At 41.2% G+C, this 27,911-nt stretch overlaps 2 protein-coding genes across 2 annotated transcripts in view; both read right to left on the bottom strand.

Annotated features, from left to right (window-relative positions):
- Window positions 1-7,207, bottom strand: part of LOC311191552 (neuroendocrine protein 7B2-like) — a gene marked incomplete at both ends in the record, with an annotated part of 28,558 nt that extends 21,351 nt beyond the window's left edge. The window contains 3 exon segments of the mRNA XM_084263761.1: window positions 5,677-5,909; window positions 7,157-7,182; window positions 7,184-7,207. Coding sequence (XP_084119887.1) covers window positions 5,677-5,909; window positions 7,157-7,182; window positions 7,184-7,207 — 283 coding nt within the window.
- Window positions 7,208-10,085: 2,878 nt separating this feature from the next.
- On the bottom strand, window positions 10,086-21,778 carry ARHGAP11A (Rho GTPase activating protein 11A; the record flags this gene model as incomplete). Its single annotated transcript, XM_084263760.1, has 11 exons — window positions 10,086-11,719; window positions 12,125-12,272; window positions 13,080-13,188; window positions 13,537-13,669; window positions 14,826-14,993; window positions 17,559-17,705; window positions 17,817-17,977; window positions 18,477-18,733; window positions 19,232-19,328; window positions 19,645-19,715; window positions 21,650-21,778. 11 exons carry the CDS (start codon window positions 21,776-21,778, stop codon window positions 10,131-10,133), a joined length of 3,009 nt encoding a protein of 1,002 aa, XP_084119886.1. The 3' UTR covers window positions 10,086-10,130.
- Between the last annotated feature and the right edge of the window lie 6,133 nt (window positions 21,779-27,911).

The following is a 27,911-nucleotide window of genomic DNA, read 5'->3' as shown; positions in this document are numbered from 1 at the left end:
TTTCCAAAATACTCAAACCCAGCCTTTTCTCGGTAGCTATGAGCAGTCTCTCCAGGAGTCGAAACCCTCCCAAAGAGGCATATTTTCTTATCCCTACAAATGCTCTGGATTTGAGATTCATCATTTGGTGGTGTCGTTGAGGCTGACAGCGTTATGCCTCTTGTGGCCTGAAAACTCGAAGCTTTCTGGGCTGTCATGCCAGCACCTTTATCAACCATCACCTTGTTTGAAGTGTTTCTAAGAAAGAAAACCAAACCAGCCAAATCCAACATAAACAAACTACCCAAGAGGTTTCAAGAGGTTTCCCGTTGCATTGAATTGTCCAGGAGGCAGTGAAAATGTGAGGAGATTATATTTGCCAAATGAAAACAGGACTTCACATCTCCGGTATCAAGTTCAGTGCTATAAACTGCCCGAGCTGAGCTGCTAGTGCCCTCGTGTGTTTAAGTGAGATTTTACTTTTCTCCTATGCATGGCATAACAGTCCTGAAACACACAAGATGTACATAATCCCTCCTCCTTTCCCCAAAAGCCCCTTAAATATTGGCCCAAGCTTATTGTAGCTTATTAAGGAAATTAAAATTTAAAAAAAAAATGTGGTTGCTTACCTCAAACTCCCTACCAGGCAGGGAAAAAAATTAAAATCCTGGTTTTGAAACACTGAAGGCATTATTTTATACTTTATTTTATACTTTTGTCTTATATTAACATAGATGGAGCACTCTTCTTGTCTATAGGAAACTTGAATATAGCACAGCGGTGATAAACCTAAATGGTAACTACAGAAACATAGCTACTCATTAAAAACTCTGTTTTTCTAAGGATTTCCCCCCTCTTTTTATAAATACCACTGAGTGACTCCAATATAGCTTTCTGAAAAGCTAAATTTACAAGGAGAGAAAATATTAATAGAGAAATTAGAATATTGTATAGGGGTTTGTTACTTTTAGGAATCAGGGGTGTGTGCAGAGAGAAAATCTGTTCTGTGGCCAGCAAAAGCCAACTGCTCCTAAGATACCACCTCGGGTGTTATAAACATCTTCTCCTGACACTCATCACGGAGGATCTGCTTGGCTTCTGCCGTGTTGACACGCCACGCACCATCTGCCGGCTGCCGTGCACAAGTACAGGGAATCAGCCAGTAAATCCCCATTTTCATAATGTAATTATCCTGCAAACTGCTTCCACACAGCTAAAGGCACTGAGGAGGAGAGCTTGTGTTGCCTCCACACCTCCCTGTGGGCTCCGGGTGGAGAAGCCCACTCCCACCCAAGAGAGAAAAGCTGTCACGCTCACAGCACTCCAGACCTCTGGGCTCTCCTTGGATTGCGTACAGCTTCAAGTTCAGAGCCATTTCTTCATAGATTAAGCTCTTGACCAGGCATTTTCTAGACTCTACTATTTTAGTGAGTTGACCTTAGGGCACAGATACATGGACAAATGCGAAGGGAAAGAAACGAAGGGTGTATTTATAGCTTTCAACGTAAGAAAGGGCAGTAACTTCTTCCCCTTAACAGGCTGCACTTTTTCTCCTACCCGTTCACAAGAAAAATATTTCTTAGAAAAGAGAACACATGCTGCTACAGGCATTTTCTGAAAAGTGTCCATCTTTTAGTTGTCTTCAATACAGAGCAAGTTTGTGACATCCCTTACCACAGCCAAGGCAGCCTTAAGATTTGTTTTTTAGCGGAGGGGGGAGAGAAGAAGGGAAGACCATATATAGTTCTTTGCAACACATCCACCCTCTGTTTTTTAGCATTTTAAAGTCAAATGCGATGATTAACACTGGAAAAAATGTAGATAGCTAAGATGGAAAACGGGCATAATTAGGAAATCTGCAGATGAACTAATAGCAACAGTATTTTTGCTACATATAAAATTATTGAGACCTTTTTCAGCTGGAAAAGGTTATTATAATAATCACTCAAGTGAGCAAACATTTCATTATAATCAGGCTGGTAGTATAAACTTGTCTCTATTATGGCAGCCTCAATTTGTTTCCAAAATTCAAAGCTGCAGAAACTAATTTTTCCTGATGGCACCTTGTTTGCAAGTGTACATACATAATGGGTGAAAACAGTGGTACTTCTGGAACCCTGGCTCGGCTGAAGGTGATGGCATCTGCAGCTATCAACCCTGCTGCAGGCCTACACTGCTGGGGAAGCTTCTGACAAAAACATTTTGTTAAGTAAGGATGCTCTTACAGAAAACTGCCTTAATTTATTAAGCTCTACTTGATACAGGTTTTTCTTTATACTGAGGTGCAATATCTGGTCCAAATGAGAAACAGACATCATCCAGAATGGTCAGTGGTTTGATGATAAGGATGCAGGCATGCTGTGAGCCAGGTTTTGAATTGTCTACACTGGTCACTGCAAACTACAGCCTGAAAAGTGGCTGGAAGTAGATACTGCTGGCAGCTCAGAATTTCTCATAAAAAGTAAGTTTCATACCCAAGTATACTCTCCACTACTTTCAGGCAAAAAACTTGCCAGTGAAGGCAGCACCTCAGGAAAGTAGTTAGCAAATTATCACTTTGCCGTCATGGTGTTCAGGATGAAAACCCTATTTTGCTATGATATGCTCCAATTACCATTAAACTTCCCTCTTCCCTTCCCCCTTAGTTTTCCCTTCCATTATCCTACAGACTCTTGTAAGCATTTGCCCACAGAATCATTAGCCAGTGATAACAGTGTAACTGTGTTGTAGAGAGTTCATAGGTGAAACCTTCAGAACCTGAAATCTTGACTGATGTACTCTAAAAACACATGCAGTTATATTTTTCTATAGCTCAGCCATAAATCACCTACTGTTCATATGGATACCACTGGGAACATCAATCACAAGTCCTCTCTCAATCTTCCTCAGTACCCCTGCGTCAGCCAACACCTGTGCTACAGACACAAGTTGTTTTGCTTTAACATTACAACCCATGACACTGTTTCTTGCACTGTTCGGTTCGCCTCCTTGCAGACTGGCCAAGATACAAGTATCTGAGATACAAGCAAGATGTAAGAGCTCAGCACTATCCAGAACACACTTCCAGAAAGTCCTACAGACTTGTTTAACAAGAGCAGAGATTGGAGCTTCCTTTTCCAAATAAATTCTGTTTCTAAATCCCGCGATGGAATTTCACAAAACATGTAAGATCCAAAAACTCCAAAACAAAACAAGAAAAACCAGTTCAGAGGGTTGACAGTCTTTTTACCATACTGAGATGTCATCTGTCCACAACAGGGCAACCCCTCACAGGATTCCTTGTTCAAATGACTCATTCCTCACCAGAAGACAAGGTCCCTGCCTCAATCCAGCTTCTATTCTGTTTTGATTAGAAAACATCATCTGACTGGAGTCACTAGGAGGTCAGGAATGCCAGTCTCCTGCAGTAATTGTGTACTACATGGGGAAAATGGTAAAAACTGCAGTTTCTCAGGTAAACCCTGTATGTGGAAGTACAGGAATCTCTTACAGAAAAGGACTGCTTTGAACAAAGGTCTTACCAGGCCATCTCAGCAGGTCTGTTTCCAAAGTAGACCCCCTAATAGAAAGTGAGACCCATCGTGCAGGCTTTTCCCAAAATCATGCAAAAAAATAAAGACTGAAAGAGGATAAACCAGAGCACTGTTAACTGATCACTAACCGGTGGTATATTAAATTCTCAAGTCTTTCACAATGTAATTCTTAAAAACACTGGTTAAGAATGAAATGCAAGTTTTGTTGGATTAGCTATCCTGTAGTTCATGGTTTATATTTAAAGACAAACTCACGGTGAAAACTTACTGCATTATATTTACATTTTTAAAAAGCAGTATGAGAACGTATTGTGTAGAATGACACAAAATCAGGTTAATCTTGTAACCCGAACCAACGCTTTCAAAACACTTTCTTAAACTGAAGTTTCTAATCATGTACTTCACGAGATACCTATCTACAGATAAACACAAGAAACCCAAGAAAGAGCAAGGGATTACTATCTGAGAAACTTGCCACAAAACACCCTCCGGAAACGTTTGTTTGCACATGTAGTTCTACACTGAGTGATGGCCTTCATGTGACAAGGCCTTTTTGCTTTTGCAGAGATTTCTTAATAGGTTGTTAAATGGTAATGGTGGACTGGAAGAGAGTCAGTCATCCTCATCTGATCAAGGGGGGAACGTTAGGTATGACAAATAATTTGTCACCTTTGTGTTTTACTCTGTTCTATACACAGGAGTTTTGTATTTTTTTTAAAAAGGAAAGAAAAGGTGAGGGTGTGTTGTTCAATTTATATTTTGTGGAAGACAGTATGGATGACTGCAAAACTGGTATTATCTGAGTCTCCCAAGCACCTAAAAAGTTTCAATACTTAAGAGATTCTTAATTAAGTTTTGCTAACATTGTAAGTAGAAAATAATGGCAAACAGCTGAGATTAAATATTTGTCAGAGAGCCAGATTTGCCTATCTTTTCTAAGGTGGGTTTTGGTTGGTTGTTTTTTAAGTCTGGGGGAGAAAGGGGGATTGAGAATAAAATTACTCACTTCTACCAGTTTGTCCCAACTTCTCTACATACAGACTCCAATGGAGTAAAACGTGGCCTGTGCCCTTTCCTTTAAGATGAATCCCTGGAATTTGTTTGCAGAAAGTATATGTCCACCAAAGTTTCTTTAGCAATTATCTCCTAGAAATGCCAATTAAGCTTTAAACCACTCTTTAACCTCTATTAAGGTAGCTGTACCACTTTGACCAAGATAGCCTTAGATCCCAGAGGCAACAAAATAAAGGGTGTAGATTTACAAACTGTCAAGACTTGCTACATTGTGTCGGAGAGCTTTAATTTTGAGAGAATGGGTTTCTGCTCTGTTTTGATGTTTGTGCATAGACTATAATATTTGGAGTTGCATACCTTGAACCTTTTTCCGTAACCCCAAAACAGAAGCTAGCTTAATTATACTTCAAAGAGTAACACATTGCAACATTATCCTTAATATCTGAGCCAGATGGTTCAGATGGTCTGTGTAGATAGTAGACTGATTAAAAAAAGATAAAATAAAAAACTTTACTCATACTGAGTGAGACCAGATGTACTGGCCAAAAACCCCAACCTGAGCCCAGAGCATTCACCACAGGAACACTGTGTTGAGATGGATGCAACAAGAGGAGTGCCCGCATCCTTTGCATCCTGCCTGCAGCCCTGTGTGCTCCTGTCCCACGGAGGGCTGCACAGCATTCTGCAGCTTGTAGGAAGAAACCCCTCAAAAAAGCTTTCTCACTTTATCTCCCATGACATCGCAAATTTTTTTCTATTTTTTTTTCCTGGCCTGAAATGTTTCTAAAAATCCATGAGATTTGGGCTCTGTAGCTCACATTTGTTTCATGTGAAACATACGTATTTCTACACACTGTTGAGAAAGAATTTAGTAAACCCATTGTTTTGAGGTACTAGAGACCAGACACGTTTAAGACGACATGACTTTTTCTATAAAGCCTGTGTTTTTTAATCCACTACTACTTCTGTCAAAATCATTACATTAACGAAGGTAAAAGATGGATAATGATTTTTAAAACAAAGATCAGGCAATGTCGTTTTGAAGTCCATTATTTTTAAGATCAGGATATTCTGCATCTATATGCAAAACAATAATTATTACCAAAAGATACTAATACATTTATCATAGCTCAAAGTCGAAATTTACTACCTTCAATGCTCTGTGGACCAACTAGATTCATAGCCTGGTGCGCTGGATATTCTACTCGGGGCCTGGCAATGCCCAACTGCTCCATAACCCCATGGAGGAGCCTCTGAATATCTGCTTCAGAAACCCTGTCAGGGGTCCTAGGGCTGTGGCTAAAAGACGAAGCCAATCCAAACGCCATCAGAAATATCATGTTACAAAGCAAAGTGGTCATCATCCTGGTAGCCACTCTTCTCCTGAGAAAAAGAAAGGAAATTGATTATAAATTATTGTGGGGAAAAAATGTCCAGCACATATGCTGCACGTAATTTCTGATCTTACTACTTACTGCACATCACAGTTAAGTACCACAGCTTCTAGGAGCAGCTGAAAGCCGAGCCAGATGAAAAACAGGCTGGAGCAGGGGGTGGGGAGGGGGGAGATAGGGTGGATAGGATCTTTTAAGAAAATTATTAACTAGTAAACTGCAGAAATCAATTTTCTGATTTGCATTTGCTCATAACATTCATTAACAGTCACTACAAACAAAATGGATCCAATTTCATTTAATGAGAATATGGAATATGTTTCTCCTCCCTTCCCCCCCCATGTTTATTATGTGATTTTATAAGGCTCCGGCCTAAAAGCAAAGAACTCTTAAGCCAAGAACTGTGTTTTCCAAGCTCAATTCATGCATCGTTTGAAAAATTAACCGCTAGAAGCTGCTGAGCAACCTGGATTATGTTGTATTTGTCCTTAGGACAAGCAGCTTCCTACTTCACATGCATCATGTAGGTTTCATTTGTTGATTGAATCCCTTTCACTAAATGGTTGCACAGCATCGTTTAATCGGGCAACAACCCAACCCAAGTACCATCCACTGTCACCTCGGAGATGCTGAATTTTAACGGAGATGCTGGTTTCTTAAAGCTCCTTTTCCTCTCGCGTCGAAGAATAATTAAAATGCATCACCTCCAATCCCCCGAATAAACAAAAAAATCCCTCAAGTCCCCCAGGTTCGCCTTAAAACATGCACATCTGCCTGATGTCCCCACGGCAGACACTAAGATGTCGCCTACCCCAGCGCCCACCGCAAGGCACCTGAAAGCGCCTTGGAAGCAAAAATGGCTGAAACCCCCGGGTTGGAGATGCTCCCCGCTCCGCCTGTGCGCGGCTCCCCCACCCCACATCTCCGCCTCATCAGCCTCTGCGGGAGAGCGCCGCAACGGGAGCCGAGCTGCCCTTTCTCTGATGGGAAGGGAAAAGGCTGCTTTCGGCACAGCCTTCCCCGGTGACATGCAGGCGAGCAGGGCTGCCGCTCCGCCGCCTGCTCCACCCCGCAATCCTGCGCTGCGCCCGTGGAAAGCTGGACTGTGATCTCTGTCCCGTCCTACCCAAGGCAGCTCAGCAGCGGCTCGTAGCCCTCCGGTCCGGTCCGGTCCGGTCCGGTCCAGCCCGATCCGGCCCAGGCCCCGCCGCCGACCCCCGGGAGCGCCGCACTCACCTCCCGCTCCTGGCGCGACTCCGCGGGGTGCGGCGGCTCCGCTCCGCGCATCCTCTGTGCGTAGCCACGGCCCCTCGCCCCGCTCCCCCCCGCTGCCGGCCCCGCCAGCTCCTCGCGGGTACCTGCCACGACCGTGCGTTGCTGCGCGGACCTGACCGGTTAAGAAGGTGACACAAAGCTTGGGGTGGGGGCAAAGGGGATATTCGAGATCTCTCTTTTCAGCTCAACACAATAAATGGCGTTGGTGGTGGATTAACAGCTGCAGAAATAAAATATGACACTCCTAGGACCATGCCCATTTCCCCACCGCAGTTTCTCTGCCTGGGATAATAATCAATATCTTACAGAAGGATAGCTTTACCGCCAGGTAACGACATGGCAACCATCTCTAAGCACTTGCAGGTAAAGGTCTCCAGGGTAAGCAAATCCACATGCATCATCCACAGCAGAGGTTAACAAAAAGGCAATTTAGCAAGAGCCTTTTGCGGTTAAGTCTATCCTGTAATAGGAGTTGACAAAATAGTAATGTCTAAAGACATTAGGTAACATCTTCACTGCTACTGACATGAGCATGACATGCTCCCTTTTAGGATAACTATCTACAGAAAAGCTCTGACTATAACCCACAACAGGCCTATGAACTACACCTTCAAATGCAGATTACTCTGGCTTTTTGCTGGTCTGTAGTACATCACACACTTGTAACTTGCAGGATTGGGCTCCATCAGGCACCTAGTCTGTTTACAAAACCTGATCAACTTTACATAATGGATGTGTGCATGTTCTGAGTTTGCATGGCAAGGTTTGAGAGAGTGGGGGGTGGTGGTACAGGGGTGGCTTCTGTAAGAAGCAGCTAGAAGCTTCCTCTAGGCTCAATAAAGTAAAATACCAGCTGGGCTCAAGGTTGGACCTGACCCCACCCAAGGCCAGGCCCAACAGCGATGGTCATAGCGCTTCTGGGGATCACATTTAGGAGAAATGAAATAACAGCAATCCCCATTCCCTATCTCCCAGCTTGGTGGGAGAGAGAGAAACTGAATAAAATTAAGCCTGAGAAGGCTGGGGGGTGGGGGGAGGTGTTTTAAGATTTGGCTTTATTCTTATTTTTTGACAGTCCTTCAGGAACTTCTCCAGCATGTGTCCTTTCCCACAGGGATCTAGCTCTTCACCAGCTGCCTTGGCGTGGGTCACTGCTATGGCAGGCAGTAATAAATCACAGTGTCTCTCAGTCCCAGTCCTCCACAGGGTCCCAAGCCTCCCCCCAGCAAACCTGTTCCAGCACAAATCTCTTGCTCATCGGGCTGCAAGTGCTGGCAAGTGCTGGCAGGGTCTTGCTCCAAGGTGGGGCACAGCTTGTCCTCTATCTCTGCACCTGCTCCATGTAGTGTGGAGCCCCTCCATGGGCTGCAGGTGGAGTCTTGGCCTTTTCCATGGGCTGTGGGGGGACACCCACTCCACCATGGGTTTCTCCACAGGCTCCAGGGGCATCATTCTCTCCAGCACCTGGGGCGCCTTTGGCCAGCAGTGAACTGTTACAGGAGCTCCTTTATCCTGAAGCTCCCGATACTTACCCATAACACCAAGAGATCCTGTTAAGGTGCTCTCCTGGCTCTTTCCCTAGTGATCAATCTTAACAGCAACAGAGGGAGGCAGCTCAGCTGGGCATGATTGGGAAGGTTTCCATCAGAGCATTGAGCTTAACCAATTCAGCTAGTATGGTGGTGGTTACGTGTGGAAGGAGATAAGGAAGAGAAAGCAAGCAGAACTGCTCCTTCCATTGACATATATAGCACTCAAAACGCTTAGAAGCCTACACCTGCTGACGTACATTGCACCATGCTAGTTGTGAGAGCCACCAACATGTATTTACAATAAACAAGGAGAGCCAGACCAGTCACTTTGACTTCAGTATTTTCAAACTTACTCATTTATGTCCACAGTCTACGAACGACATCACCATCTAAATTTCTAAATCGTTACAGAACAGGCTCAGAAAAGGGACAAAACCAATGGTTTTATTAAAACCAAAAGCATCCAATGCTTTCAGCTCTTACATTTTGCCAATAAGCTATTCGCATATACAGAAAGCTCATTAACAGTTTAGTTTCAAGTGTCCATTTCTTAAATAATTTTACCACTGATGACAGACATAAACAGTTTTCATTCCCAAAGTTGTAAACATTTGCTTGTGCAAGTCAACATTTAACACACTATGGCTTCTTACATTTATTTCTTGCAACATTATCAGCATCTAAGACCTGCTTCTGCACCATCTAGTCAACACTAGTCTGTTGCTCTAAAAATAAGTTAAAACATTCAACTGCTCACAACTGAAAATACTTGGTACCTATTGCAAAACATATTGCTGGATGAAGTTAAGACTTTTCACTTCTTGCATAAACTGCACATTTTTCACGTGCTCTAATAATCCTCCAGTGTGCATACACACACTAATTTACCTACTCAAAGAAAGCACCTCCCAGTTTACTCTAATAGAAGTTAAAGAACCGTAAGTAGTAGAGCTGGTGTAGAACTACACTATACTTAAAACTAAGTATCAAATCAATTTAACAACCAATACTCAGCATCAAGACATTTACCTTTCAGGTCTGTCGTTTTAAATGTCTCAATTTTTAAAAAAAAGCTTGGTACTTAGTCTAACCACTGCAAAAATAGTCTTGGGAGATGCATAGTTTTTAGAAGCTGAGATAATCAATATATGAGATCAACAAAAGTTTGTAAGACCAGGTTACTTCTGTTTTAGAATAAATTTGGAGGAACTGACTAGCATTTACAAAACTTTCAGTAAATGAAGACAACCTCAACATAAAACAAGTTTTTAAGGGTACAAGTCACAGACTTGTACAGTTAAAAAATAAAATTACAAATAATTAGAGCTAAAAAAATCATACAGATTTAGATTTTCTAAAAGTTGGCAAGTTACAATAAACCCATTAAGCCATCATATTTGATCTTACAGGTCTACTGGCTTTGCAGTTGGTAGCAGTTTCCCTTTCGATATTGGATTCTTTGGAGAGCCTCTATAACGAACTCTTTCTTTTCCTAAAGTATTTCTTGTGACTGTAGATTTTTCTGAGGCAGCACCTGGAATATTTATGCTTGCATTAACTTTTAAACTGGATTTCACTGTTTCATGGTTTGTTAGATCTTCTAGAACAGACTTTGATGGATGAACAGTTGCTTTCTGTTCGTGGTTTCCAGCAGTTCTGGCAGAAGCATCAGGCTTGTCTGATAGATTTAATGGCCGGGAACAAGATTTGGATGTTAAGTCCAGACGCTTATGAGATATAGAAACTTGGTCATACATACTGTCACTCCTGAGTGGCAAACCCACAGAATTCTTCGAGGGTTTTTCTGTGTGGGAGAACAGTGCAGAATCATAGCTCAAAGATTTAACAAGGGGTGAGCCAACTTCACTTGCTTTAAGCAGTTGAGAGTTTACAGATCTTCTGTTAGCCTCCAATAAAGAATTAATTCTTCTTACAGACTGTCTAACAGGAGTACGTTGAAACTTAAGAGGTGGTTTAGCTTTGCTTGCAGAACTCAAATCATTTAATGAAAGCTTGTTGAACCACTGTACGTGGTCAGAAACCTTTCCATGGTCAGAAATATTTGATGTTTTAGTTAAAGTTTCATCACAATTTTCAGCTTGCAAGTATTGGTTGCCTACTTCATTTTGGGATTTAGGCAGCTGCGAAGTAGGAAGCTGTCCTGCTGCACACACTTGAGAGGTATCTCCTTCCAGATTACAGCATTTTACTGTACTGTTTTCAGCTGTTTGTGAGTGTGATAATTCTATTTCCTCTTTTCTTCTGAAGGAATCTAATTTGTGTAAGCCCCCTTTTGATGAGCTGCTCTGAACAGTCAACTTGTTTTCCTTAGCCAATGCTTGAGGCATAGGAAGTTCTGTTACCTTTTTTATATCTGGTTTTGGGACCTCAAGTTGAATTTCTATAGAAGTTTTGAAGTTTCTCTTCTCTAAAACTTCAGTTTCTTTTTTTTGTGATTGCTGTTTATCAGTAGCATAAGATTGATTACATTGGTGCAACAGCTCTCTGGATTTTGTATTTGCTGAACTTTCAGAAGTTTCTTCAGCTAATGATTCTTTCTCCAGACTGAGCCCTGTGTGACATGGAATTTCATTTAATGTTTCACCTGCTTCATCTGAGAAGGAAGACTTTGTATCACTTATCAAATTGTGAAGATTACTTCCAGATGCAGAGAAGGCTTGCTTAACTTTCAGTAATGTTTCTGCAGTTGAATTACTTCCCTCTTCACAAAGTAAAAGTTCTAGGTTGTTGTCTTGTTCACTTACAGTTGTGGATTTGAATTCAACTGGAATAACTGGTGGGTTCCCAAATATCAAAACAGATTCTGAAGAACCGTTTCCCATTTCAGGGTGCTCTGGCAGAATTCCCTCATTCCTGCTGATTGCCTGAGATTCTTTAACAGTAGGACTATACCATGATATTCGGTGAAGTACTTTATCATGATATTTTGGAGTTAGCAGGTTTTCTTCTGACTTGCTCACATTCTTTGAACCTTAAAATAAATATCACCACATGTAAGTACAGTATGTCATGATTTTAATGATTATAGGCAAGATTATTGCTAAAAACCCCCTAATTATCAAAGCAGCACTGAATTTAAAAGTGACATTACTCCCCTAAGTTTGAGATGTCAAAAAGGTTGTAATGTTAAGAATGGAAATAACTTATGTTGTCCTGCTTAACTAACAGCAGAACAGACTGCTAAAATACTAGAAATACAAACAGGCCTGTTCTAAACAGAATCTTTTTCCCCAGGAGACATTAACATTCAAGTACCTTTTGTCCTTCTAGCTAGAAGTACTTTTAATCAAATTGCTTTTATAGCTTTATCTGTAAAGTTCCTTTCGCTTTTTATAAGGTGAGAAGTTTTCCTTATCTAATGCATCCTGTTATTTACCTTTCTTAGGGAATTTTTCACTGATACATGGGCTGAAGAGCACTTCTCTTTTTGCACATTCAGTTCTGCTTTCCATGCCTTGTTGACTTGCAAGACGCCTTCCGATATTTTCGGATCTATTACCAACCGCACATCCTGACACAATATTCTTGAACAAACAAAACATGTTAATTATTTCATATAAACTTGTAATTTAGAATATCATTTACAGATGAGCTTCCAGAAAAAGGCTACACAAAAATCAGTCATAGCAGCTTTTTCTTCACCATACTTCATCTTCCCTCAATTCTCTGTAGACCTAAGTAGGGAACCACCCACCTGCCGCTAGACTTCACTGCACTCTGAACACAGTGATTCCGCACACATGCTCTGTAACATCAGAGTTTAAGGAACAGCAAGACCTACTGCTCACAAGTGTGGTGTGTTGACCCCAGCTGGTAGGTAAGTTCCCACCCAGTCACTAACAGGATGAAGGAGAGAAGTAGAAAGGCAAAAAGGAGGTGTGTGGGGGATGGGGGTTGTGAGAGGTGATGGGACAAGGACAAAAGGACAACAAACCCACGAGTGATGAGGGAAGGGAAAAGGGGAAAAAAAAAGAAAAAAAAAGACTCACAACAGGTAGATTGATGCCCAGCCAGCCCCTGAGCAGTGGCTACTTTGCAAAAACTCCCTCCCCACAGGCATTGAATAGTTTCTTGGTCAACTCAGGTCAGCTGTCCCATGTGCCCCTTCACCAGCCAAACCTAGTACAAGCTGATTAGTTACTATTACTACTACTTAATACTATCAGTTACGAAAATAAGCCTGAGGCTTCCCCTTGTACTTGACAGCAGGTCCAGTTATGCTGTGAATCCTCCATTATCAAGTAAGTTTTCCTACTGAAAAACAATGCCCGAAATTTTGGATTAAAATTTGCTCAGTAACAGGAAGACTAGATTGGAAGCAGAATACTCACCACTTCTCTGTTGCTTTTCCCCAAACCGAACTTCAAGCGTAAGGACCTACGAACCATTTCTTTTCTGCTAATCTTTGGAGAAAAACAACCCGTCTTTCCTGATTCAGCTCTGGGAGGACAGAGGGGAAGAAGTAACACAAAAAACTCTTTAGGAGGGTGTGTTGAAAACATCCTAATGCTTATGGCTGTTTCCTCTAGTTTTACTACTTCTATTGCCTTCTTGACAAAAATTTGTAGTAGGCACAGGAGGCAACTATCCCACATCTTATTTTGGTTTGAGCTCTACTTTGCCACATTAAAAGATCTGATGATTTTAAGACTGCTATAAAAATTGGTATGTTCTGAACACCAAAACAATAATTTTGAAGGCAGATTGAGATTTTACACATCATTAGTCAAGAGGTCTAGACCTACCTTTCCAATTTATCTTTAGTTTCTAAGAGTTATGGTAAATTACCTGTATAATTTTTTGTTTCCATGTCTCTTACTTCTGTTTCCTGTACTAGACAAATGATTTTCACCAGCAGTTGAAGGAGACAGTGAGGTTTGTGATGACTCAAGAGACATACAAGGGCTTGCTTCAAACTTAACTACAGGAACAAAATCATAAGTACATGATCTTAAAACAGTTAATACCACGAAGACTAGGTTTTTAAACAGCACAGAGTATTTGCTTATTTTGTGGAGTCCTGGCTTGAAATGACTTTGAATTCCCCTTTTTTAATATTAAATGAAGTTGTTGCTTGTAGCATCCATAGAAATGGATGGATTACAATTAATTGCATGCTACTAACATCACTACCTAAATTAAGTTTCCACACTATCACCAGATGAGTTCCTCAAATTTAAGAGCTTAAGAAAAATTGATTCAGTCTTAATATTATTTGTAGTGTGTGGGATTGGTTTTCTTTTTACATAGTTAAAGCAACAACAAATGAAAGAGTTTTTACAAAAGGAGAGGCATTATTACTATTTTTACAAAGTGTCATTGCTTTAGTTTGCTTATCCATGTAAATAAGTTTCATAGTGAGTATGAAGTAATAAACAAATCTAAGAAGTCTTATACCATTCAATTGAGGGGGAAAAGAAGTATCTTCCAGGAAAACAAACACACAGTAAAAAGAAAAATGTCTAGATTGGCTAATTTCAGCTGGCAGCATATTAAGGAACAGGGCAAAAACAAGATTTACAGAACAGCCTGACAGTTGGAAGCACTCTAGTAGAATTAAGTGAAATTAAAGCACTGTCAAACAAAAGTATAAACTATAGAATGAGATAATCTAGCCTCTAGAGAAAACTGTATTCAAGAAAGAACTTCTATAACAACAATTACATTTCACATATAGCTAAGAACAGCTATTAATATAAGCATTTAGAAGACAGAAGGCGGCCACAACTTTCAGAAGGCTGGAGGTATAGCTAGCCTTCATAAATGTGAGTGCCAAGATAGAAACACAAGTCTAACCTAGGTGCTACAGAGGGAAGAAAAAGATAAAAGGACATCACAATTGCTAATCGGAGAGATTACTAGAACAGAAGACAAAGCAAGTTTTGCTTTTGTTCAATCCATGTGACATGGCAGTCACTATGAACACATACACCTTACTAAGACAAGGAAGTAGTGCAAGGAATGCTGTTAGTTGATTAGCAATGACTGCTTAACAAGAACAACGAATGACTGTACATTTAAAATAAAGACCACAAACAGCCAGTTCAAGCAGCAAGAAGAAAACAAAGGCACTGTACCTGATGCTGGTGTTGAGCTACTATTAAAAATGCTATTTGGTAACAACTCAAAAGCAAAATTATGCTTAAAAGATCTTCTCTTCTTGCTGGACAAGCCCTGATAGCAATCAGTTGGAAGTTTACGCTTGGTATTTGGAGTAAGAACCACTGGAGTCACTGATGAAAGGACTGAAATTAAGAAAACCAAATTTGCTGTAACAACTTAAAAGGTTGCTTACTAAACTATACACAGTTGTTTTGAATTTTTTTCTGAAGTCTAAAAGAAAACTGTTGCAAAAGTTTAGCCAAAACACATGCGTTCTGAACAGGCAAAGCAATTATGGCTTAATGAGGTGGTGTTGTTGGGTGGGGTTTTTTGGTCTTTTGCAAGTTAAGAGTACCAGGAAGGAAAATCCCAACTCACACATTAATAAAATAACATAGGCACTAGGAAGGAAAAAAAATAAAGAAGTAGAGTCATCTTCTGCAAGCTTAAGAGACAATGAAAGAATGAAATAAGGTTTGGTCCTGGTAGTTCATTCCCAAAATGATTATGTGATGCACACTAGGGCCTCAGCACTACAGCACTGAGCCTTAGTGTGCATCAGATAAAGCGCTCAAGTTCAGTTGTGCAATCCCAGAACCGCAGGGGCCACTGCTGCAGTGACTGAAGCCGCTCCAAAAACTACAGCAAATGCAGTATCCTCAATAAATACCTACTATATTCAAAGCTTTAAACAATTCAAACGTAACCATTTCTATTCAACTAAGTTCTAGTTCTTCAGTTGTAAAAAACTGAACTATAGTTGACAAATTCAGAAGATACTGCATGGGCTTTATTTAGTACAAACACACCAATACCTACCGCTTCTGTCTTGTTGATGTGTAGTGGAGGGCTTTCTGTTAGATTTAAATTTATTCAATGCTCCACTAACAATATCTGAAATGCAAGACACACCGAGCAATCAAATTCAAATATGAAGTTTGTCTTGCTCTATTTTAAACTCTAACTTGCAGTCTTTCAGAGAGAAATAAAGCACATCAGTTTAAATGGTTGCCTTCTGTAGGGAAAGCTACAGTCTGGATCTCACCAAAATGGTTTGTGTTGCTTTCACAATAGCTGAAAAATTATATTTTCCTTTTACAAAATAGTTAATGAATAGAAAACAGATGTTTCTAAAAGAAAATTCTATTCCCATTACAAAATTATATGCTTTCTGATTTTTTTCAATCATAGAGTCTCCTGAGTTGGAAGGGACCCAATAAGGATCATTGAGCCCAACTGCTGGCTCCACACAGAGCCAGCCAAGTCAGAGCATGTGACTGAGTGCATCATCCAGAAGCTTTTTGACGTCAGTCAAGCTTGGTGCTGTGACCACTTCCCTGGGGAGCCTGTTCCAGTGCCAACCAGGCACTGGAAAGCAAATCTAGAAAGTATCCAATGCAGTCTGTCTCACAGATTTCCTTCTCTACTGGACAGTCATCTTGAAGCTGAAAAACGCCAAGAGCTTTGAAGTTACACCCAAATAGGAGCATGAAACTTTGGTCTTGCATAGTAGCAACATGCATTTTGTGAACTGTGTTTTTGGCTTGGGGTGTTTTATTTTTGTGTGTTTTGTTGGGGTTTTTGTTGGGGGGTAGGGGTGATGTGGGAAGCAGTTAAGGCAAAATTTAACCCAGCAGAGACAATACATCAAGTTTTACAGGTTTTCCTGCTCCCAAAAGTGTAAAATTGAAGTATTTTTATTAAGTGCTATTGCAGTCTACATTGGTATTTCCATGTGTTCATATCAAAGCTTTACAGTACTACTTATGGTGTATGGTAAAGATAGGGTATTTTTTAAAAACTGATCTTTGACAATAGTGTACTAATACTGCTTTACTACCCCTTAAGAAAGATTAGAAGCTGCCTACTACCAGAACCTATTCTACAAAATAAATAAATTCTAACCTTTTCTCCTCAAAGTTTTAATATTCACAAATATTTGACTGCAACTCCAGGGTGATTTCCCTTGTTCAGAGCAGAAAGTTTTGTTACACAAAAAACCCCAACCCAAACAACCCATGACTTGGCTATAATAAAAATCTTAGTTTCAACTGTTGTCAGGTACATACTTGTATTTTTTACAGCAATACACACAAGAGCATGGATTTGAGTCAAGCTAAACACAGGTATTCCATAGTATTTCCTCAAAGAGAATGCAGAAAAGCAAATAATATACCATTTGATTGTCCACATTTGCTAAAAAAAATCCCCCAAACTATTCAATAGCTACACTGCAAAAAAAACATCAGATCAGTATCAAAGGACAGAGTATTCAATACTCAATTCAGACTTACACTTCAAAACACAAATTACTCTAACTCAAAACATGTGCCATTTATATCCTTGCCTTCTCATGACCTGGCTTTAAGGTACACAATGTCTTTCAGTGGCCAAGTATAACTTCAAAACAAGCAAAAAAAAATATTTTAGTTTGTCAGCATTCTGCAACAGGATCTGAAGTTGACTTGAAAAGCTGGAATGTTAATTTGGCTTCACAAATTGGTAGACAACTGGCACACTAAAACTCAGAGTAAGCACACAGTCAAGTGAAGTGATTACAAATGATTTATCTATGTTTTGCAAATCAAACCCACCAGATTTCACAGGAATCTACGCTGCTTGTGGAAGAAGCGAGTGCATAGGCTCAGCATACCTGGTCTCAAAATAATCCTATTTTATTTACTGAAAGTTTCACACAACATACCTACCCCCAACACTTCGGTGCCTCCTCTTCTTACATTCACTGGGAGATTCATTTTCACTGTCTTCATGGCCCCACAGTGAGGGAGTAGATTGAAAGGCATCAACACCTAACATGGCGGGAATCTTTTCCAAGATAAACTGTGGTACTTGTCCTGAACAAGTTGAGTAATATGTATTAAAAAAAAATAAAATTGAAAGTTCAACAGTGAAGCTGTATACAAACATGAACAAGAAGAAATTCTGATTAATATTTATCATCTTACCTATTTCTGCTGCGTGGTCAATAAGTGTTTGCACGACCGCAGCTTGCATGCGGACTCTTTTTTCTGTACTGGATGACATCTTTTCATTTTCATTTGAGTGTAAGAGGTTGGGAGCAAAAATCACTGCCAGGTTACTGCTATCCATTCTGTTTTCATCAGATCTGAGCAAGAAAAGTTTGTTGCTTTGCTTTTGTTTTGTTGGGGTTTTTTTTGAACACAAATAATCAGGACAGAATTAGCAGAGAGAGAAGAGACCAAATAAGACAAATGCAATTGAAAAAAATAAATGCTCACATAATAAGGTTAATTTGATACACTCCAGGCTGGGCAACTGCATGACTATGGTATTGAAACCAAGAGGTTCTAGACACTGTTCAGTTTTGGGGGATGCAAGGGTATCAGATAATGTTATCAGTCACTCCTTTTGTTTTCTAAAGAAGGAAATCCAGCTATGAAAGAATGGAGCAAAGTTGAATGTCCAGGAAAATAAGGTTTCATAAAGAAAACACATTAGTCTTAAAGAAAAGACCACGACTGAATTCTGGTGACTGACTGTAGATAAAGTTTGAAGTCACAAACTACCCACAGAAAGCTACAGCAGTTGCCTGGGAAGAGAGGCCGTTAAAGGTACCAGGAGCTGTTTACAAGCACTGTATTTACACTGACCTTAGGGAGACAGTTCTCAGAAAGTTGAAAAAGTATCTCAAAGCTTCAATTGTTCTGTCTGCCATCAAACAAGACAGCAGCACAGTTGCAGTTTTCTTCTCATTTCCTAGCTGCTGGGCTTTCAAAAGGCCTTCCTGCAGGTGTGTTGGAAGGATGGGTTCTGGCAGCTCTCTAAAGAACTGCTTAAGAAGCCCTGCAACATCACATGGCAGCGCAGTCGAGATGCAGTTTTCACCATGATCCAGTTTACCCTGAAATTGTTCATAAGAAACATGATTTGAAGTCTTCAACATACCATCAGATTTGTTAATTTGGGCATTAATCCTCTAGCCCTTATCAGAAAAGACATCTTCCCCAATTTTAGTTTCTGCCTTGTCACATTTTACTTAACTACTGCATCTACAAAGAGCAACAGACAATGTTCTTTGACCACATGCATTAATTCACAGGTTTCCCATGCACACATCCTGCTGTGAGAACACTGCTGAACAAAACCCCTCACAGTACTTAGTGTGCAGAACTGCTAACAAGTTTGTATATTCTCACCATGTGGACAGATGAAAAGTTTCCCAAAAAGACCCAGCCAAACAAAGGGTGAAGTTCGTCAGTTTCTGGACTAGATCCTCTCAATTCTAAAGCAGGTAATGTTACTAGTCTACTTCCAAGAACTAAAACACACCAATGGATCAACAGAAATGCAGATTAAGGGAAAAAAAAAAAAGGAGAAAGAAAAAGGCTTTAGAGAATACCTTTAAAGTTTTTAAACGAGCAAGAGATCCAGACTTTCTGAAGAGTCCCTCGGTATGAACATGTTCTTCCAAATATGCACAAGTATCAACAAGAAAACTGAGGAAAGAACAGTAACATATTCTGAAAGTCAGAATAAAGCTTGTATTTTCCAGAAACACTATTTCATGATAAACAGATAAGACTTAATGTATAGAATAGCTTTCCCCTGTGATATGAAACAGAAATAAAACAGAGTGCTGTGGCTCTGAATTCCCTACCTAACTTCCCCCTCCTTCCCAACCAGAACTATTCTTATATCCCCCCATGTAAGCTTTAGCAGGCCTGGAATAAATATTAAGTTCCCTCTTTTGACAAGAATTCAGTGCTATAAAGAGAGAAGGAGTGTAAATCTAAATATACAATGTTGATTTACCTCGGGACATAACCATATTCTGGCACAAGTGCTTGTGGTAACGCATGAAAAGGTATTCCAAAAATTTTACCCTAAAATACAAAATTCAAATAATGTTATTTAAAAATTGATAGGATTATCAACTACATATTCCACTCAGTACAAACAGAAGGGTAGTTAAACAAAAAAACCCAAACCCAACAACAAAGTCTTTCAGGTAAAACAGATCAGAGGTATTGTCAGGAAAAGCACTATCCTCTCTAGATAGCTGAGCTGATTGATTGCTCAAGCTGATCTGATCCTAGATACAGGTAACACCCTAGATTACAGTGAAAGAATAGAAAGGTTTGCTGCAGTCTGTTTTGCACTTTTTATTTTACAAGGAATGTTTTCCCCCAAGTTAGTAAGGTTATTAAACAGATCGTTCTGAAATCTCACCTTATTTTGACACTTGAACTAACCTTTTTTTAAAAAAATATTTTTTGCTTCATCAGAGACACTCAAGATTGTTGTTTCAGGGAGGATTAACTCCACAGAACAGTCTAGGAAACTGGGAACTTTCATATTTAATATTTGTATTTAAGAAACCATTACAACTTTACTGTCCCATAGCAAGACATCCAAGTATGTGTTACATATTAGAAAATAAGTGGTTGCTTCATTCATTACTACTGATGTCCACCTACAGCACTTTTTTGGACATGCTTAGACAAGGATTATGTGCAGTTGGTTCTGTTGTGTTACACGTTTGAGAATAACAACCTCTATTTTTATTTCTTTGCCCCACTTTTCTCTTTTTATTTACAGAGCATGCAAGCCTGTCCCTCCCCCAAGCAGAAGAGAATTGGGATCTCACCCAGCTTGCTATCAGATGAATGCAAACTCTTGGCCATTTATACCTGAAATTCAAAGTGCTGACCATGTTGGGAAATAGTTAATAACTAATCCATTAGGCCACCTTGGGCCTATCTGTGCTACAGAAAACAAGCGCAACATGATAAGGAAGGAGAAGCAACATGTGATTGTGATTGTCATTGCATTCCAGGTTGCTACTAGAAGTACAAATATAGAACTACCTCCAAGATACATAGTCTAGTAAATACAGGAAAACATTGTAATAGAGAATTGCAGCAGCTTGTAATTCAACACTTAAAAATCATACCGGATATTGTCACTTTAAAAGGTTGTGTTTGAGGTATCAGAAGCTGTGATTTAAGAACATAAAATAAAATTACATCCATTCCCTCACAACAGAAATAGAATGCCCCCTGGACACACAAGTGTAATTCTGTACCTTTTCCTACCTTGCTCAGTTGCTATTTAAACATACGTTTTCTTCCTTGTGTGAAATATAAGCACTACAGACATAGGCAGCTTTTATATTCACAGCTCTTGCTATTTTCCTTTCAAGTAGGAAGGAAAAAGAAGTCTAAAACCCTAAGCTCTGTTATTGACACAGGGGAGAAACTAATTCTAACTTTATTCCTGCTCTCTCCCTTCCCAAACAGCCCAGCTAACGCGCAAAAAGCTCTCGCACAGACCAGAGGCACGGGCGCATGCCTGAGCGAGCATCAGCTAAACGATAACAAAAAGAGGAACACGGGCCGTTCACCATCTGGCCTGCCTCGCAACGCTGAGGTCCCAAGCAGAGCGGGGGCCGGGCAGGGGGCCGAATTCAGCATCACGAAACCATTTCCTACCAAATCACAACACGGCTACCCTGACGGCACTTGCCCCCTGAGGAAAAAGGGGGGGAAACCCGATTTTGTCCATTGTAGGACCGCGACTGTTGCCCGAGGAGGGAGGTTATGCCCTGTCAGGGGCTAGGACGGGCAACAGCGCTTTGGTAACGGCGCCGGTGGCCAAGAGGCGGCCCCCCGACCTCGCCGGGGACTAGAAGCCAGCTCCGAGACCTCTGCGCTCGGCCACCCCGCCCCCGCCTCGCCGCGGCGGAGCACCGGGCGCCGCCGCTCCCCAACCCGGTAGTGCCGCCCGTGAGTGGCACAGCGCTGCCGCCTCCCCTTACCTCAGCGGCCGCCGCTCCAGGTTGCTTGGCCGCCGCCAGGCAGCTCCCGCTCTTCACCTTAATCCCGTAAGAGGCCCGTAGCTCCTCCACCACCGCCAGCCGCACCAGCTTTCGCCTCTGCTCCGCCATCCCAGCGCTCATCGCCCCCCGCCCCTCAGACCCTCCTCAGCACCATCACAACCTCCCGACACCAGCCCCACTCCCGCACCGCCGGTTACCGCCTGGCTCAAACCCAGCGCCCAACCCCGCCCGCGCCCCTGATTGGGCCGCTTGCCGTTCGAAATCAAGCCCCAAACAGCCCAACGGCCACTCCAGACTGTCCCGCCAGCGCCAGGCTGCAGCGCCGCCTTTCAGTAGCTCAAGACTCCTTCGGTTCTGCGCGCCGCCATCAGGCGATCGCGCTAGCTACCTAAGAGGCCCTTCCTCAAGTCGCCTGTGCTGGGGCGCAGTGGCGGCCGCGGGGCGGTGTCGGGATAGCGTCTTCCGGAGCTGCTGCGGCGCGTTGCTGAGCGGCATCGGCGAGCGGCTGGGCGCTGCGGGGCCGTCCTTTCCCTTCCCCCTTCCCCCTTCCCCCTTCCCCCTACCCGTCCCGTCCCAGTGGGACACGGAGCGTGCCGGCAGCCGGGATAGAACGACGGGCGCAGCGCAGGGGAGGGTCCTCCGGCGCGAGTAACGCGGCTCCGCCCTCCCCGCGCCCGCCTGGGCTTCAGGCGGCTGCTCCCGAGGGTGGGCTGGGCTGGGCTGGGTTGACTGGTGACTTAAATGCCGCTTGGGGGGTTGAAAATAAAGTAGCAAACCACCGCAGTCCTGCGGATGAACTGAGTTCTTCAGGGAGGAATGAGCCGGACCGGACGTGGTTGCAGTGGCGATGTGCGTTGGGGTAGGCAGAAGGGGAAGGGTCTCCACGCCCGCTTTGGTCAGTCGCGTTAGCGTTCTCCAGCGTTAGCTCTGCTTGGTTTGTGTCCAGCTGAGATGATGATGCTTCATTCCCCGTGGACAAAACCGCAGCTCATTCCACAGCTTAGGTGGCGGTTGAACCAATAGCGCTGGGCTTGTTTGTACTTGCCAAAGTTGGAATGGCTTACTTATTCCAAGCTGTGTTCTCATACACCTCCCCTAGGAGGGTCGTCTGGGGTTTTGTGCTAGTGTCATTACAGGAAGAATAGCTGCTTTAGTTTTATTTTTGCCTTTTTTTTTTTTTAATTCTAAAGGTATGTCTTCAGGTGTTATTAAACAGTCAAATTAACAAACTGCAGCCTTTCTGGGTAGAGTCAGAAATGCGTGCTATGGCAACAATAAGCTTTCTGGATTTTCTTATATACGTATTCTGGCGTTGGTGCTAAAGTGAGTTGTGCTTCACTGAAGGAATGCCACAAAGCTTATGGAATGCTAATAACGACTTTACAGTGCTCTGAACACCTATGGACACAAAAGCTAGAGAATAGGACAAAACGAGCGTGGCTGTAGAGTTTTTCCAGGAGTCATCAAAATATAAAGAGAAAAAAAACCCTCTGTAAAAGTTATGTGAAAGAGAGACCTGGCAGCAATAACAAATAGCAGATTAGATGTCAATTTTCTTAAGTAAATCTCCAGGATTTTGATGATTGGTGTCAAAATCCTGTCATTGCAAGGAAGTAATATTCCTCTAAATGTAGTTTTAGTGTAGCCTTATTGTAGGTATAATAGTCTTTCCTGGCATTGAAATTACATGAAATAAGAAATTCCAAACCCCAAAATATCACTGATGAGAAAAGTAAAGGGATAAAGTAACCAGGTGTCATAGAACTTAGTTTAAGCAATCTCCAATCCAATTTAGTTTTCTGTAGTAATGATGAATTACACAAGAGGGAGCTCTGATCTATCAAACCTTTTCATGTTAAGTATTTTCAGTATTCTAAGAAAAACCTTATGATGGTACATGCGGTATTTTTTTCCCAGAAAAATGATGGGGGTAATCTTTTTGCATTTTGCAGAAGGTATTTAATCCCACAGCATTATCTAGTAATTTTATAAAAAGTATGACAAATATTTTAGTATCTCTTAGATTACTATTTTAGTATGTCTCTGCTTTATTTACAGCTAGAGGCTGGAGTGGAAAAATAATTTGCAAATAAGAACTAGGCATATCATTTTGGAACCAGCTATAGCATCCCAATTCAAATCTATTTCACTCTTTCAAAATTGGGTGAGAAAAAAATAAACAACTTTTTGGCTACCTTTTTATCCCCAATGAAATTGCCTAAGAATTGACATTAGAAGCTTCTGACATTTTAAATAGTTCTTATTTTCAGAGGCTGTGGGTGAAATTTTGTCCTGAATGAAGTAAATAATGTAACTTTTGTCACTGGGGACCCAGGGTTTTCACTTCTTTTGCATCCAGCACATCATACGCAAATGTGTTTGTACAGACACAGTGACCCTCATTTGCACTATCCATATATGCTATATGGTTATGTTTGAGGAGTTAAAAAAACCCCACAAGCACCTGTGTCTGGTGTGGCGCTTTGTGAATTTTGGAAGCGACTTGAGAAACGAGAGCTGTAAAAAAGAAGTCGAATGTTTACTAATAGTTTCATTTCAGTAACTACCCAGTGGTCCAACCAAGTAGAAACTCAGGCAGAGGAAGCAGAAACCATCTCCTTCAACAAGCTGAATAACATCATGAGGATTATGGAAAACAACCCTTGCTCTGAAGTACCACTCCCTGAACAAACTCGGGGCCTGATGGGAGAGAGTGTAAGTATCCCTGGTTCTGGCAATACGAGGGCGGGGTTTGCCTTAGTTCTTCAACCAAACAAGCCTAGGGCAGGAAGATTGTGAGGGCAGATCATGATAAAGAAAGATCATGAGGGCAGAAAACCAGACCATGCTATCCAGGAGAACCTGTAGCCGCACGAGGGATGTTGATGCACTGATGTCCTCAGACTCTGACTGTTAGTACTGTTTATTCTGAATATCCTTACTCGTTCTTGTCTCTTCCTGGCTTTATCTCTTAATGAGGAATTACTTCAATTCCCACTTGCCATCTCCCTATGCTGTTTAGCCTGCATTTAGTTTGTGTCCCTTTTCCATCTCCCACTCCCTCTGCTGCTTTGTCTTTTATTCAGTAAATGGTTTTGCTCAGGACTGAAAGCGCTGGGGGAGGATGCACTGTTGTAGTGGTGTCCCTACTTGCAACCATTCAGAATTACATCAGAAGGAAAACAATCTGGGTACTCTGAATACCTTCAACATTTAAGGTTAACTGTATCCCCTACTTTGGTGACTAGATCAATGAAAACTAATTCCAGATGAAGAAAATAGTAAGGAAGAGGAATTGAAGTGTGAAGTAAGAAAATGAGGGTAGAAGGAGCGTCTTCCAAACTGATGTTCAACATGAATTTCCCCTGAACAACGGTTTGAGGGTAGAATAATTCTATTTAACCTGCGTTTCATTTGGGTTACAGATTTATTCTCAACTTACCATCTTGTTACTTCATGCTTTTGAAGAGACTATTTCAGAAAAGTATATATGACAACGTTAAAACCTTAGTATTAATTGTATAAATTGTTGACTATTCCTGAGCTTGCTTCACATACAGGTGTGGACATTTAGCAATTTTTTAGCATGTATTAACAAAGCTAACTCATTCAAATTTGAATATTCCACTCCAAAAATCATCAGTATTTTGTCTGAAATATTCTAAAACTTGATTTTGTGAAAAGTAGTAATTGAATTTGATTTTTTACACTCACCGGTGATAAAGTCAAATAAGTTTTTCTAATGAAATGTTGGGTCAGTGCTCAGAGAACAGCAGTAATGCAGCATCCCTTTCCTCCATTTACCCTGCAAGACTGTGTGTTTGAAGAACAGAGGAATCACCATGTGAAAGGAAAAGATACCTGCATCTCTGATTTACATAGGTGAAATTTTGTAAAACCCTGAAAGTTTCAAAGGAAGATTCTAACACATGTAATGCTACAGTCTTGAGCCAGTGACAGCTTCCGAGCTTAGTGCACAGAAGAAACGTTTTACCTGTTTGTCATGGCAGCTGGAGATAGTGCTAATTAGAATAAATCTATTGACTGTGAGCGGGTTTCAAGTCCACATCATCTGGAACTCTGCTAGAAAATAAAGAATAAGAAAATGACTGAAAGTAACAAGATATCTTGATTAGGCTGAGAAATTTGAAAAGTTCTTTTACCGCACTAAGGAGAGGGACTAGTGAAATTCACCTCAGCAACTTGCAAACACTGCAATAGAGATTAAAAGATACAGAAGCCATTGGTTTGCTTCCTACTTTAGTAGTAACATAAAAAAGAACAGAGATACCTAGAAAGAAAAGAGTAAAAATTGAAAGACAGGAGCTGCATTCTCTAGTTTAAGAAGTGTTTATTTAACCGAAATCTGAAAGGCTAAAGCTAGCACCGAAGTTGATGATGCATATTTCCACCTTAATATTTATGTATGACAGCTCAGAGTCTGGATGAGGACCCAAGTACCTAAATACATCCAAAAAGCCAGGAGAGTTTTCCCAGAAAGCATGCTTTTCTTCAACAATACTAGAAAAAAACCTAAACCACTGAAAAGTTTTAGCAGTCCTACAAATAGTAGTGTATAGTAGACAGAAAAAACAGTTGGTGCTTTATTGACATTGTAGGCAATACTGATAATTGAGTAGCCTCAGGGTGGATAATCTTTTAGCCCCATTCAGTTTTCCTGGACTGCTCCATTTTTCCCAGAAGACACTCATTTCCGGATAGCAGGTAGCGATTCTGGATAGCCATTTCTAGTCCAGGTAGCAATTATGTTTAGGTTTTTACTTTCAAGATATACAGAGAAAAACCAGTTTGAAATCCTGTTTATTTAATAAGAATTTAAAATAGTTTCTAAGTTTTGTTTTGGATGTTGGGATTGGGGTGGTTTTCTGGAGGAAGGGGGTTGAGGAGGGGTAGCTTTTATACCCAGTATTTGTGTTTTTGTGCTTGAAAAAGAGCCTGCCTAAAAGGCTTAACTGTTTCCCCAGCACCACCACCTATACCAGTTGGTGTTATAAGAGCTTTTATCTGCAGACCTGATGTAAGGATACAGGTAGGATAACAACAGTTACCCTGCCACTAGCATACAGAAATGCTTTGGTTTGTTTATTACCTTGAAGAGATACAAACCTTTGTAGAAACCTGGGTCTTGGCTGCTGCTGCACCTTTTCCTGCATCAGTGCAAAGACTGCAGACTTCCCCAGCAAGTTTCTAAGGCAAGTCTGCTTATTCTGTAAGGCAGGGACAACAGCAGCTTATTTTGTCTCCTCAGGGCAGAGCAAAATGGTGATTACTTCCCTTTCAGAGGAAGAAAAACGAAAAGAGAGAAAAAAGGGAAGAAGGATGCAGTGCCATAGGTTTAATGCTGCTATCAGACAAAAAACCCCCGAACCATAATAGTTTCCTCTAACCAAGTCTGAATCAAGGGTCTGTAGTGGCACTCAGAAGAAAAAAAATCTCTTCCTCTCACTTACCCATTTTCTTTTTAAATTCTACTTAATACAAGCTCTTTTTTTTCAGCACACTCCTTTCATCAGCTTCCTGGTAGGTAAAGGAGAAATTAATTTTTTCCATCAACTGGGTCCCCCAATATCTTGTGAATCCTAGAACTAGGGATAATACTCAGGTATTAAGAATTTTAGTTTCCTTTTAGCAACTCTATGTAAGTAGAGACTGCATTTAGAGGACTATGGAATGTTTCTGTTAAAAGAATTTTGAAATAACTGTAGAATCATAGAATGGTCTGGGTTGGAAGGGACCCCAAGGATCATAGAGCTCCAACCCCCTGCCACAGGCAGGGACACCAACCTCCAGGCCTGGATCTACACGAGGTTGCCCAGGGCCCCATCCAACCTGGCCTTGAACACCTCCAGGGACGGGGCATCCACCACCTCTCAGGGCAGCCTGTTCCAGCACCTCACCACTCTCTCTGTAAAAAACTTCCCCCTAATATCTAAGTTAAACTTTTGTTCCTTTAGCTTTAATCCATTCCCCTTGTCTTGCCATTATCTACCCTTTTAAAAAGTTGATTTCCCTCCTGTTTGTATGGTCCCTTCAGGTACTGAAAGGATTCAGTGAGGTTTCAGTAATAAATAGTTATTTCATTGAAGGGTTGGAAATTTTATATCCAAGGCAAAATCCATGTTTTTGAAAACTCTCTGTTAATAATTCAGTTTATTTGGGTAACCAGTATTTTAGAATATAGTTGTGTGACGCTGACTTGAGCTGTAAGGGAAGCAGATGC

This window comes from Gallinula chloropus (genome assembly GCF_964237585.1).
Source record: "Gallinula chloropus genome assembly, chromosome: 4".
Lineage (NCBI taxonomy): Eukaryota > Metazoa > Chordata > Aves > Gruiformes > Rallidae > Gallinula > Gallinula chloropus.
The sequence above is the reverse complement of the archived record's forward strand: the minus strand, read 5'-3'. Positions and strand labels throughout refer to the sequence as shown.